This window comes from Hemicordylus capensis, chromosome 1 (assembly GCF_027244095.1).
Source record: "Hemicordylus capensis ecotype Gifberg chromosome 1, rHemCap1.1.pri, whole genome shotgun sequence".
Taxonomy (NCBI): domain Eukaryota; kingdom Metazoa; phylum Chordata; class Lepidosauria; order Squamata; family Cordylidae; genus Hemicordylus; species Hemicordylus capensis.
In genome coordinates, this window is record NC_069657.1 from 456,870,361 (window position 1) to 456,884,426 (window position 14,066).

At 47.2% G+C, this 14,066-nt stretch overlaps 1 protein-coding gene across 1 annotated transcript in view; it reads right to left on the minus strand.

The window, feature by feature from the left end:
- NUGGC (nuclear GTPase, germinal center associated) overlaps positions 1-14,066 on the minus strand; it is a 101,325-nt gene that overhangs the window by 23,691 nt on the left and 63,568 nt on the right. Inside the window, exons 9-10 of the mRNA XM_053250145.1 lie at positions 8,242-8,260; positions 7,504-7,593 (exon numbers count right to left, since the gene is read on the minus strand). Of these exons, the coding sequence (XP_053106120.1) occupies positions 7,504-7,593; positions 8,242-8,260 (109 nt within the window). The remainder of the gene's footprint in view (positions 1-7,503; positions 7,594-8,241; positions 8,261-14,066) is intronic.

Sequence of the window (14,066 nt, forward strand, 5' to 3'; positions counted from 1 at the left end):
AATGGAGAATGACTCAGAGATCACCACAAAATGGAGGTCCGAAACAACAAAACGTTTTGTAGCCAAAACAGGGACGTTTTGTTTTGTATACAAAACTTTTGGATCTGCAAAATGGGTGTTTTGTTTTGTCTACAAAAACACCCAAAACAGGCTGTTTTGGGTACAAAACATTTTGTATCCGAAACGTTTCGCACATCCCTACCCTTCTGGCTGTCCTGTCAGCTCTCAGGCCTCGGTGAATAGTCCCAACCACCCACAGAACCTAACTTGCTCCTTTGCAATGACAGGTCAGTTCAAAATTTACTATCAAGCCTCCTTTGCTGGACAGCTGGGAGCTTTGGAGCTTCTCCTCCCCACCCTTCGTTTGCTGGACGGACCAACTGAGCCCAGCACAGACCTGCAGCCTAATTGGGATCCTCCCTTCCCTCAAGTGCCGATGTCTCCACCTGTAGGCACTGACTGATCACATCAGCTCTGCCCAGGGTCTTTTGTGAGAGGAAGGACGCTGGGGGCTATTTAAGGGAAGGGCTGCAGCAGGCAGCTTGGGTGCCAGCCTTCGGTGTAGGGCTGAGGGTTGGGCTGCACTCTATTCAATTTGACTGTTTGAGGAGTTGTAGCAGTAAGTAGTGTGCCAGCTTTGTCACTGAGATTGGGTAATGTGTTTGGGTCTGCCTGGAGATGGGGACACAGGGGGCGCCTTCATTGAATGTGGGGCAGCTATTCCGGTGGTGGTGGTGGGGAATAGAAGAAGTAGCGTTGGCAGGTCAGCAGGCTGTTCCAGGGGGAGGGTAGTCAGAAATTTAATAGCTGTCTCCCCTTCCGGCTGTCCTGCCAGCTCTTTGACCTCGGGGAGCATTGCCAAGAACCCACATAGCCTCACTTTGCTCCTCTGCAATGCCAGGTCAGTCCAAAATAAGCCAGATCTCATCCGAGATTTGAGTATGGATGAAGGGGCCGACCTGGTATGTATTACTGAGACTTGGCTGAGTGAAGCTAGTGGCCCAGTTTGGTCCCAGCTTCTCTCTCCAGGATATTCTGTAGAGGAGAAGGTGAGGGGACATGGGCGGGGAGGTGGAGTGGCTGTGGTCTATAAGGATAACATCTCCCTTACCAGGGTCCCTGTTAGGGTATCGGACCAGTTTGGGGACCAGGGATAGATTGGGACTTCTGTTGGTGTACAGATCACCCCACTGCTCAACTGAGTCTCTTACTGAGCTCACGGACTTGGTCGCAGGACTTGCGTTGGAGTCTCACAGACTTTTGACACTGGGGAACTTCAATGTTCGTTTTGGGACCAATCTGTCCGGGATAGCTCAGGAGTTCATAGTGGCCATGACAACTATGGGCCTATCCCAAGTGGTCTCGACCGATGCACACTGCAGGTCACACGCTTGATTTGGTCTTTTAGTCTGATCAGGGTGGTGTTCCGTGGGTGTGGACTCCTTTGATCTCCCCATTGTCATGGATGGACCTCCATTTGGTTAAGGTTGGACTTACAACCACTTCCCACCTCTGCAGGGGTGAGGTCCACCTGAAGAGGTTATTGGATCCAGTAAGATTCCAAGAAGCCTTGGAGGGATTCAGTGTTGGCTTTGCTGGTGATCCTGTTGATGCCCTGGTTGAGAATTGGAACAACTTGCTCACCAGGGCGGTAGACAAGATTGCTCCCAAGCATCCCCTCTGACCCGTTCAAAATTGGCCCCTTGGTATACGGAAGATCTGCGGGGGCTGAAACAGCAAGGTGGGCAACTGGAGCGCAAGTGGAGAAAGACTCGACTCGAATCTGACAGATTACGACTTAGAGCACACTTAAAGATCTATGCTCAGGCAATATGTACTGCAAAGAAGCAATTCTTTTCTGCCCGTATTGCTTCTGCGAGTTCACGTCTGGCGGAGTTGTCCAGGGTTGTGAGGGGGCTAATATCTGCCCCCCCCCTCGAACCAGAATTTGGAAGCATCAGTCACCTGCTTTGATATGTTTAATGAATTTTTCGCAGACATAATCTCTCGGATTCGAGCTGACCTAGATGGAGACTCAACAATTAATTTGATGTCTGGAGGTGTCCAACAATTCCTTTTATGTGATTCAACTAGATCAATTTCAGTTTGTGACTCCTGAGGATGTGGACAAGCTGCTTGGATCGGTGAGGCCTACCACTTGTTCTCTTGACCCTTGTCCAACATGGCTTATTCTATCTAATAGGGAGGCTGTTGTAGGCAGCCTGGTAGAAATCATAAATGCTTCTCTGAGGGAGGGCAGGATGCCTCCTTGTCTTAAGGAGGCAATTAGTAGACCTCTTCTAAAGAAGCTTGCATTAGATCCCTCAGAGTTGAGCAATTATAGGCCTGTCTCCAACCTCCCATGGCTGGGCAAGGTAACTGAGAGGGTGGTGGCCTCTCAGCTCTCCTCAGTCTTGGAGGAAACTGATTATCTAGGCCTTAGTCGGCCTGATGGATGATCTCCAGTTGGAGCTTGGGAGTTCATAGTAGCCATGACAACTATGGGCCTATTCCAATTGGTCACAGGGCCAGCACACACTGCTCGTAACACTCTCAATTTGGTCTTTTGCTCAGATCAGGGTGGTGTTCCATGGACAGGGACTCCTAGAGTGTCTCCATTGTCATGGACAGACCACCATCTGCTTAAGGTTGGTTTTGTGGCCACAACTCACCTCTTCAGGGGTACAGGACCTTTTAGGATTGTCCACCCAAGAAGGCAATTTGATCCTATAGGATTCCAAGAGGCCTTGGAGTGTTTTAAGATTGAGATTTGAAGAAGGGTGTTATCAATATGCTGACACCCAAATCTATTTCTCCATGACATCATCATCAGGAAATGGCATTACCCCCCTAAATGCCTGCCTACAGGCAATAATGGACTGGATGAATGATAATAAATTGAAACTGAATCCTAGTAAGACGGAGGTACTCATGGTATACTTTGAGGGACATGATAGATCTTCCTATTCTGGATGGGGTTGCACTCCCCCTGAAGGAACAGGTACGTCGCTTGGGAGTGCTTCTGGACCCAGGGCTCACTCTGGTTTTTGAGGTTGAGGCTATGGCCAGGAGTCCTTTCTATCATCTTCGGTTGATATGACAGCTACATCCGTTCCTTGAAGATAATAAACTCAGAACTGTGGTGCACTCTCTGGTAACCTCTAGGCTTGACTACTGCAATGCATTCTATGTGGGGCTGCCTTTGTATGTAATTCAGAAACTTCAGTTGATCCAAAATGCAGCAGCTAGATTAGTCTCTGGGGTTTCTCAGAAATACCATATTATGCCTGTTTTAAAACAACTGCATTGGCTGCCAATAGGTTTCTGGGCAAAATACAAAGTGCTGGTCATTACCTTTAAAGCCCTAGGGGGTTGCCTGGAAGATGGCGTTGTGAGAGCAGCTTGGTGGCTTTCGCCTCTAAGTTGCAATCTCTCTTCGACGTGTTTACCCCAATTTCAATCAGTAAGGATTGATTTCAGAGGATTAATGGAGCTTGCCCTCTCAGGAGCTGCCTTAGGTGGACTGAAGAATTGAAACAGAAATAATCATGAAGTGCCTTGAAGAACACCTGGCAAACCCGGGAGAGACTTTTCCATGCCCCACACGAAGAGAAGGCATTTCCACCAGCTTTAATTAGCAACGCCTCTCCATTCTAACCCATTCTCTCTTTTTTTATTTTATTTTTCCTTTTTCCTCTGCTTTTTTTGTTCTCTAAGCCTCAAGAATGTTCAGTTATTTGTTTATCTATTTTCTTGGATAGAAGATCTGCTTGAAGCTAACTCTTAGTCATCTTTACAGATATATTATTTGATTGGAACAGAATGGAAGATTCAGCCTATGGAGAATATTATCTGCAGCCAAATGGATTTAAAATCTAAATGAAGGATTTACAACTTTGGGGTAATGAGCCTTGTTTAACTTTTTGGATTGGTTTATGGTACTGCTTTGAGTAACCAGCTCAAATAAGGAAGAAGCAATTAGTATGTTTTGTCAAGGTCTGTTTGTCTTTCTTTTATAAGTATGCTGTTATTAACACTTTTTGTTTTTGGAACACCAACGAAGACATTTTTTGAGACATAAATCAAGATTTAAACTTTTCTCTTTTAACTGAGTTATATTGCATTGTTCTATCTGTTTAGTTTTATCTCCTTTTAAAAAAAATTATTTTAAGATTTTCAATGCATGCATATTTCAGATATCAGACGTTGGACTTAAGTTATTTATCAAGCATTTGGTTACATTTTACTCCCATACTTTGTGTGTTTTTTAGATGATTACAGTCATGGAAAGCTGAAAGTTATAGACTCTTTAAAGCCTTCAGTACAAGAATATCTTCTCATTAACATACTACAACTTTTTTTACTGATGTTACAGGAACATTATACACCGGTCAAATCAAGGATGCTAATTACTTCATGACTGATTATGCGTCGGTGTCAAGCTATTTGATTACTATCCAAGTGTATATTATTCAAGTGTATTACTATTCAAGTGTTACCATATGGATGATCACAGACAAAGTAAAGGAATTTATTTTTATTTTTATTTTTTGTTCTGTGGGAGGTTTATGACTGTGAGAATTTCCTTGCAAAGTGGAACAGGAGGTGTAGACTGTTTTCAGTATGAGAATGCCTTTTGGATGATTATTTAGATAATACTACTACATTTTAAATTTTTTAATGGATGTTATATGAACATTGTATGGCAGTTAAGTGAAGGATACTACTCTTTTCAGAACTGAGGATATTAAGTATTTTAGGACCAGTTGGATGGTTAGAGCCGAAACTTCCTGGCTTCTGAAATATACCACCCCCCTCCTTCTTTTATTTACAGAGACTTTGTTTTTATTTAAGGATTTACGGAGACTTTGGACTCTGTTGTGAGAACTTTTCCTCCTTATCTTCTGGCAGAACAGCTGTAGACTGTGACTCACAAAAAGACAAAGCAATTGGAGAAAGCTATAATTCCTTTTCCTGGGACAGTTTGTTTGTTTTGCAAACATTTTAGTCTAAACCCTCTGAGTTCTTTCTCTGTGGAGGATTGTTTTGTGAAGGATATTATTATTTATTTATTTATTTATTTATTTATTTATTTTTACTTACCCCCTTCAGGGGAGTTGTTGGAAGTAGCCGGGGGGGAGGGGTCCGCGGAGGTTCCCCCTCCCCCCACCGGCCTCCTTTCATACTCATACCGGCCGGCTCTTCAGCCCATTCGGGCCTTCCCCCTCCAGCACGGCAACCCATTTGGAGGCCGCTTTGCCTGCGCAATTGGCCTCTGCATGGCCTAGGTCAGGAGGGAGGCCAGCGGGGGGAGGGGGAATTTCTGCAGACACACACACACCCCCGGTGTCACCTCCAACAACTCCCCTGAAGGAGGTACGTAAAAATTATTCCCTGGACCAGATCGGACCGGCCTCTCCCATCCTGTACTTGTACTTTGATTTTTCTTACCCAGATGCAGAACTTGACATTGGTCTCTGCTGAACTTGATCTTCTTGGTTTTGTTTTTGATTCCGTCTTCTAAGGAATTCGCTAACTCCTTGCCCCAGCTCTTTGTCATCTGCAGATTTGATGAGTATCCCCTCTAGACCCTCCAATGAGTCATTGATGAAACTGTGGGACAGCCCAGGGCCCAAGACAGAGGCCCGTGGTACTCCACCAGACAGCTCACTCTAGGCTGATGTGGAGCCTAGTTAGTGAGTACTCATTGGGTATGGTTGTTCAGCCAGCTGTGAATCCACCTAATTCTTGTATAATCTAGCCCACATGTACCACTTTGTCAACAAGGATGTCATGGAAATTTTGTCCAATGCTTTGCTGAAATCAAATACACTATGTCCACAGCATTGCCACAATCTAGTAAATTAGCAATTCTATCAAAAATGCCCCTCCCCCTGTTCGTGCAGGTGGGAGGGCGATTTGTCCCAGCCCTGCATGAGGCCCTAGAAGAATGCTATTGGGCCGCAGGCTGTAGGGGCGGGGCTTAAGGGCAGCTTCGGCGTCTCCCCTCCCCAGCTTCTCAGTCCAGAGGAAGATTCCCCCACCCTCCCTTCCCTGGGAGTAGAGTGGGCCTAGAGGCTGGTCGTCCTTTTGGGGGCCAAGTAGGAATTTTTTGCTCCCAATGCATTGGCCATGTTCGGGGGGTTTTCACCTACTCCATTCTGCTTCCTTAGCAGAAGCCGTTAGATAGTTAGGTCATGGCTTGCCAGGGACAGTGCAGGTTTGGGTGGTAAATAGTTAGGTTGGACATTGGTGAGCACCCTTGGATAGTTGAATGGGTGATTGGTCAATCGCTCCCTTGTGGTTTGTGCGGCCCAGGGGTGATGATTCGCTATGAAACTGGCTTCAGGACTTCGTAAACCCTTGGGCTACGCAGTCTGGGGTGTGCAAAGATCTAGAAGGATCCAGGCCCCCTTTGGGGGGTTGGCAGTGAAGGGGAGCTTGCGCCTGATCCCTTCCTGAGCCAGGGTGTGTCACCCAAGCAAGGCGTGGGGGAGGATGGGGCAGTCTCAACCCGGCCATTGCTAGGCCCCGCATTGTCTTGGGGAGATGGGCTTCCCCTACCCAGTCTGCTTGCTTGTTTAGTTTTTCAAAAAAGCTATGGCCCGTTTTACCCATTAATTGTTGTCTGTGTCTTCTTGGGATGGAGTCTGGGGACAATTCAACCGCCCAGAGACATACGTTTGGGGCAGTGTACAAATCTGATAAATAAATAAAATAAAATTTGAAAATAGATAACATTATTTTGGCATGACTTGTCAGACTGCAGGGAGACATGATAAAGGTCTATAAAATCATGCATGCAGTGGAGAAAGTAGACAGAGAGAAATTATTCTCTCTCTCACTAGATAACACTATAGAGAGTTATGGATAACTCTCCATAACACTAGAACCAGGGGTCATCCCATGAAATTGATTGCCGGGAAATTTAGGACCAGCAAACGGAAGTATTTTTTTTAACACAACACATAATCAACTTGTGGAATTCTCTGCCAGGAGATGTGGTGACAGCCAACAACCTGGATGGTTTTAAGAGGGGTTTAGATCACTTCATGGAGGAGAGGTCTATCAACGGCTACTAGTCAGAGGGCTATAACTACCTTCAGCTCCAAAGGCAGGATGCCTCTGAGTACCAGTTGCAGGGGAGTAACAGCATGAGAGAGGGCATGTCCTCAACTCCTGCTGTAGTCTTCCAGTGGGCCACTGCGTGAAACAGGATGCTGGACTAGATGGGTTTGGGGCCTGATCCAGCTGGGCTGTTCTTATGTTCTTATGAAAACCCATGCTGACTCCTCTTTTCCATGCCCATAGGTTGAACATTGTATGCACTCATGCATGCTTAGGCTTCCATTTACTTGGGGATGAGAACTAAGGAGTTAAGCCAACGCTAAGGCGGGGTTTTGTGAAGGGTGAGAAAGGTGGGGCGATGAAGGTAGATACCCTAAGTGTGAGTTCCAGGCATAAGGGGAAGCCAACTGAAAAGTGGAGCGTGGGCTGCATTACCTTCAGCTTCTCCTTCATGCTTTTTTCCTTCTTCCGCTTCACATCTTCATTCCTCTCCAAAATGGCATCGCGTTTGTTCTTAATGGGAACCTGTGTTTGCAAAAGCCAGAAGAATCAGACAGATTGCAGGAATGAACAGACAGGGAATGCCTGGTATCACACCCTCCCAAAATACCATTAATAAAGAAATGTCGTGGTGGTGGTTGTGTGGGAGGGGACCCACTTAGATAAATGAAGCTGTACAGAGATGCATTTTCATTTTCTCACTCCAGCATCTTGCACTCCTGCACTGTGAAGTGGCAGAGTGGTGAGGAGGCAGATGGAGTGAACATCTGAACATCAGAAGGCTCCACCTGAGAAGCTGAGGAGCTCTGTCCTCTGGCATCAGAGAGCCACAGGCTGCTGTCCAGACCAGCCTTGCACTGGCGCAGCAGTTGGTTGTCATGCAGACTAACACTACACTGGTGCTACAGGGAGCCATTTCTGCCAACCTCCCCTTCCCTCTGAAGATGGCTGCAACTCCTGAAAAGATGTTCTTGAGGGCTGCACAGTGCTGGTCTGGATGCCAGCTGCTGTGTTTCGGACTGGACCACAAATGTATTCAGACAACTCATTTCAGTTCTATTGAGAATTCCATACTTTTCATATTCTTTAAAAGAAGTAGTAAAATGTTACTAGACATTTGCTCTGGCTGCATTTCGTATCCACAATACTACATGCAAATTACAAAATACTTACATCTTTATTTCCCCTTTCCCTAGAGAGAGAGAGAGAGAGAGAGAGAGAGAGAGAGAGAGAATATTATTTGGGCAAGCATAATAAAGGAGTTTCAAGAGAGCAACTCTGCTCTTAGGAAACCCCAGAATCATCCATTCAGTGGGCTACAGCACCCTAAAGACCAGTAATCTGATTTTCAGAACAGGTTTGTTCTAAGACTGAGTTGCAGAGGTTTTTGTTATTAGCATTTTATCCTATTTTATTATTATTAAATATACAAAAGATAAAAATGATTCATGCAAGGGATTGTCCATTCATAAAATAACATCATGAAAAAAGAGAGATTTAAAAGAGAAGAAATACATGGATCAGAATATGAAGCCACAGGCCTTGTGCAAACAATCATTTGAATCTAGGTTTAAACTGTGTTACCAACTTTGAAGTTGTTATGCCGACAGGAGCTGGATAGTATCCGGTTCGGCAAATGCCATCCTTTAAAGTGTAAGGGTGCAAAGGATTCAGATAAAACAGAAGGGGACAGAGCAGAACCACATAAAGAGCAGACAGAAGGCTGTGCCAGCTGGCCAAAGAGTCAGAAGAAAAATAGCATACACCAGAGAAGTGATTCAGCCTATAGGTGCTTATATGCCAATGCCAGAAGCCTCCAAGCCAAGACGGGTGAGCTGGAGTACTGCTTGGTTGCTAATGCAGAAATAGATATAGTGGGCATAACAGAAACATGGTGGAACAGTGAGAACCTGGCAAATCACCAGGGCTGGATGGGATCCATCCAAGAGTCCACAAAGAACTCAAAAGTGAAATTGCCGACCTCCTTGCTAAAATATATAACTTTTCCCTGAAATCGGGCTCTGTACCAGAGGACTGGAAAGTAGCCAATGTAACACCGATTTTCAAAAACGGATCCGGGGCAATCTCGGAAATTACAGGCCAGTTAGCTTAACGTCTGTTCCAGGCAAATTGATGGAAAGCATCCTCAAGGATAACATTGTAAAGCACATAGAACAGGCCCTGCTGGGAGTGAACCAGCATGGCTTCTGCAAAGGGAAATCTTGCCTCACCAACCTTTTGGACTTCTTTGAGAGTATCAACAAGTGTGTGGATCAAGTTGATCCAGTTGACATAGTCTACCTGGACTTCCAAAAAGCTTTCGACAAAGTTCCTTATCAGAGACTCCTGAAGAAACTTAGCAGTCATGGGATAAGGGGACAAGTTGTCTTGTTTTTATGCTTGTTTTATGTTTTTAGCTTGGTGTTTTTATTGCTTTTTATTGTATGTTTTAATTTTTGTAAACCGCCTTGGGGTTTTCTTTTAATGAAAGGCAGTATAGAAATGTAAAAATAAATAAATAAAATAAATAAATAAGTACATGTGTGGATTGCTAACTGGTTGAAAGACAGGAAACAGAGGGTAGGTATAAATGGAGACTTTTCACAAAGTAGTATGTAGTGGGGTCCCCCAGGGATCTGTACTGGGTCCGGGGCTTTTTAATTTATTCATAAATGATCTAGAAGCAGGGGTAAGCAGCAAGGTGGCCAGATTGGCAGATGATACCAAACTCTTCCAGGTAGTGAAATCCAAAACGGATTGTGAGCAGCTGCAAGAGGATCTCTCCAAACTGGGGGAGTGGGAGACAAAATGGCAAATGCGGTTCAATGTTGGCAGGTGTAATGTGATGTACACTGGGACGAAAAACCCCAACTTCAAGTATATGTTGATGGGATCTGAGCTGTCAGTGACTGACCAGGAGAGGGATCTTGGGTTCATGGTGGACAGCTTGTTGAATGTGTTGACTCAATATGCGGCAACTGTGAAAAAGGCAAATTCCATGCTAGGGATCATTAGGAAGGGGATTGAAAATAAAATCCTTATATTATAATGCCCTTATAGAAAGCTATGGTGCAGCCACATCTGGAGTACTGCGTACAATTCTGGTCACCACATCTACAGACGGACATTGTTGAACCGGAAAAGGTGCAGAAGAGGGCAAGCAGGATGATCAGGGCCTTGAGCACCTTCCTTATGAGGCAAGGCTACAACACCTGGGGCTTTTTAGTGTAGAGAAAAGACGACTGTGGGGAGACATGATAGAGGTCTATAAAATCATGCATGGTGTGGAGAAAGTGGATAGAGAGAAATTCTTCTCCCTCTCCCATAACACTAGAACCAGGAGTCATCCCATGAAATTGATTGCCAGGAAATCTAGGACCAACAAACGGAAAATCCACTTGTGGAATTAGAAACAAGATGTGGTGACAGCCAACAACCTGGATGGTTTTAAGAAGGGTTTGGATAACTTCATGGAGGAGAGGACTATCATCGGCTACTAGTCGGAGGGCTATAGGACACCTCCAGCCTCCAAGGCAGGATGCCTCTGAGTACCAGTTGCAGGGGAGTAATAGCAGGAGAGAGGGCATGCCCCTTACAACTCCTGGCTGTGGGCTTCTCAGAGGCATCTGGTGGGCCACTGTGTGAAACACGATGCTGGACTAAATGGGCCTTGGGCCTGATCCCGCAGGGCTACTCTTATGTTCTTAAGGTCATGCACATGACTATTGTGGGCAGGCAGGAAGGGTGCAGGAGCAAGGCAAGATCCAGCTTACCCTCCCCCCCACCGCCTCAATGAGCAAGATCCATGTGTGGGATGCCCACTCACATACCCACGCAATCAGCACTGCACTTGGCAGCATGGCATTCTGGAGATTAGGAAAATGTGTCCCAGCCTCCAGATATCCTACAATGCACCGCATGACGAGCACAGTTCATTGGGGGATTCTCCTGTGAATCAGGTGCTCTAGGCATCCAACTCTGTGTGTGCTCAGACTGTGTGCAGCGTTAGGTTGCCCTCACACCCTCTAACCCTGGTTAAGGGCCAGGATTGAAATTCAGGCTAGCAGGGGCTTGAATATATAACTTATCCCTGAAATCGGGCTCTGTACCAGAAGACTGGAAGGCAGCCAATGTAACACTGATTTTCAAAAACGGATCCAGGGCGATCTCGGAAATTACAGGGCGGTTAGCTTAACGTCCATTCCAGGCAAACTGATGGAAAGCATCCTCAAGGATAAAATTGTAAAGCACCTAGAAAAACAGGCCCTGCTGGGAGAGAACCAGCATGGCTTCTGCAAAGGGAAATCTCGCCTCACAAACTTTTTGGAGTTCTTTGAGAGTATCAACAAGTGTGTGGATCAAGGTGATCCAGTTGACATAGTATACCTGGACTTCCAAAGAGCTTTCGACAAAGTTCCTCATCAAAGACTCCTGAGGAAACTTAGCAGTCATGGGGAAAGGGGACAAGTACATGTGTGGATTGCTAACTGGTTGAAAGACAGGAAACAGAGGGTAGGTCTAAATGGAGAGTTTTCATAATGGAGGGAAGTAAGAAGTGGGGTCCCCCAGGGATCCTTACTGGGACCGGGGCTTTTTAATTGATTCATCAATGATCTAGAAGCAGGGGTAAGCAGCGAGGTGGCCAAATTTGTAGATGAAACCTAACTCTTCCGGGTAGTGAAATCCAAAAAGGATTGTGAGAAGCTCCAAAAGGATCTCTCCAAAATGGGTGAGTGGGTGACAAAATGGCAAATGCGGTTCATTGTTGGCAAGTGTAAAGTGATGTACACTGGGACGAAAAACCCCAACTTCAAATATACGTTGATGGGATCTGAGCTGTTGGTGACTGACCAGGAGAGGGATCTTGGGGTGGTGGTGGACAGCTCATTGAATGTGTTGACTCAATATGCAGCAGCTGTGAAAAAGGCCAATTCCATGCTACGGATCATTAGGAAGGGGATCCTATATAATAAAACCCTAAGGTACCTGCGTCCGTGTCTCTGGCAGGTGTTCTGCGCGTGCGCAGCAACGGCAAAAGGGAAGCGGAGTGGGCAGCGGCCACCATGTTGGGAGCGTCGGGGCGGTTGTAGCCGGGAAGGCTGCGGGGGGCGGAGCAGAGCCTCAGCGGGGCCAGCCAAGCGGAAGCGCCTGCCGGGGACCCCATGGCCGTCGTTGTCGTTGCCGCCGCCACCGAGGGGGTGGTGGTGGCGGGGGGGGAAGCTGAAGCAGCAGCGGCGTTGACAGCACCTGCCGCTGAGGGGAGGTGGGGCGGGGGAGGCGGGCGTCGAGGCGGGTCCCCTCAGCCCCCGGCCATGCCGGAGAGCCGGCACCGGGGGGCAAGGAGACGCAGGGCAGCTGGAGCCGGGAGGGCCGAGCAGCAGCAGGCCGAGCAGCAGTGGGCCGAGCAGAGGGGGGTAAGAGAGTGGGGGGAGGGCAAGAGATTGTGGGGCAGGAGGGAGGGCAAGAGAGAGTGGGGCAGGTTGGAGAGGGGGAGGGCAGGAAAGAAGAGCAGAGGGGAGGGAGGGCAAGAGAGGGTGGGGGAGGGGGAGGGAAGGAGAGAGGAGCAGGGGGAGGGGGAGGAAGGGCAGGAGAGTGAGAGAGGGGGGAGGGGGAGGGAGGGCAACAGAGAGTGGGGCAGGAGGGAGGCAACATTTCTACACATCTCTTCTAGCTCCCGTTAATGTGACGGGCTTAATGACTAGTTTAAAATAAAATCCTTATATTATAATGCTCTTAGAGAAAGCTATGGTGCAGCCACACCTGGAGTACTGCGTACAATTCTGGTCACCACATCTAAAGAAGGACATTGTAGGTGCAGAAGAGGGCAACCAAGATGATCAGGGGCCTAGAGCACCTTTCTTATGAGGCAAGACTACAACACCTGGGAGGTGAGCTGGTCTGGTGGTAGCCAGCATGACTTGTCCCCATAGCTAAGCAGGGTCTGCCCTGGTTGCATATGAAAGGGAGACTTGATGTGTGAGCACTGGAAGAGATTCCCCTCTTAGGGGATGGAGCCGCTCTGGGAAGAGCATCTAGGTTCCAAGTTCTCTCCCTGGCAGCATCTCCAAGACAGGGGTCTGAGAGAGATTCCCGCCTGCAACCTTGGAGAAGCCGCTGCCAGTCTGTGAAGACAATACTGAGCTAGATGGACCAATGGTCTGACTCAGGGGCGTAACTACTATTAGGCAGTTGCCTGGGGGCCCCACTGCCTTGGGGGCCCCCCAGAGACACCTCACATGACTCCCCATTGCCCCCTGCCCAGCCCCAGGTCCCCTCAGCCACTTGCCCTGTTCGCCCTCTCTCCTGCTTGTCTCCTGGCCGGCAATCGAAGCAGCAGGCCAGCTGCAAAGAGCTCCTTTTCTCTCCGCCTCTCAGCTGATCGGCGGGTGGCCGGGGCTTCCAGGGAGGCCTCCTAGGCCTCATTGAAGCCTGAACTGGAGTAGGCTTGCAGGGAGGCCCCAAGCAAGCAAGGCAGGCAGGCTGAGTGGCCCCCACAGCTCTCTGTAGCAGACCCTCTGCCCAGCCCAGCATTTGCCAGGTAGAATGTGAACTCCTTTTTGTGTTCACCCCCCCCCCCCCGCCGCCCATATATAGGGATCTGCTTGCCATAGGGCTTGGGCGGTGGAGGGGAGAGACTGAGAAGTCTCTGAATATTTAGTTTAAAACAGCTTGGAAAATTTTCTGGCTAAAAAAAACACCACTATCTAAAAAATCCTATAAGTGGCTTGTTTCATGGCAGAAAATTATAAAAACTTCTGGAACAAACAATATTATATTTATTTATTCATTCATTCATTTATAAATGCACTTATGCTCAAGTTGTTTTGCAACCCAGAAGGTCTGAGTGAGAACTGCGAAGCATGTGTGGTGCTTTTATTTTATTTTATTTTATTTTATTTTATTTTATTTTTCTTGTGTGTGAACTGCTCCCCAATAACTCACAGGGACTTCAGGGTCAATCTGGCCAACATGTGGATGCAGCACCTCCATTCCAGAGG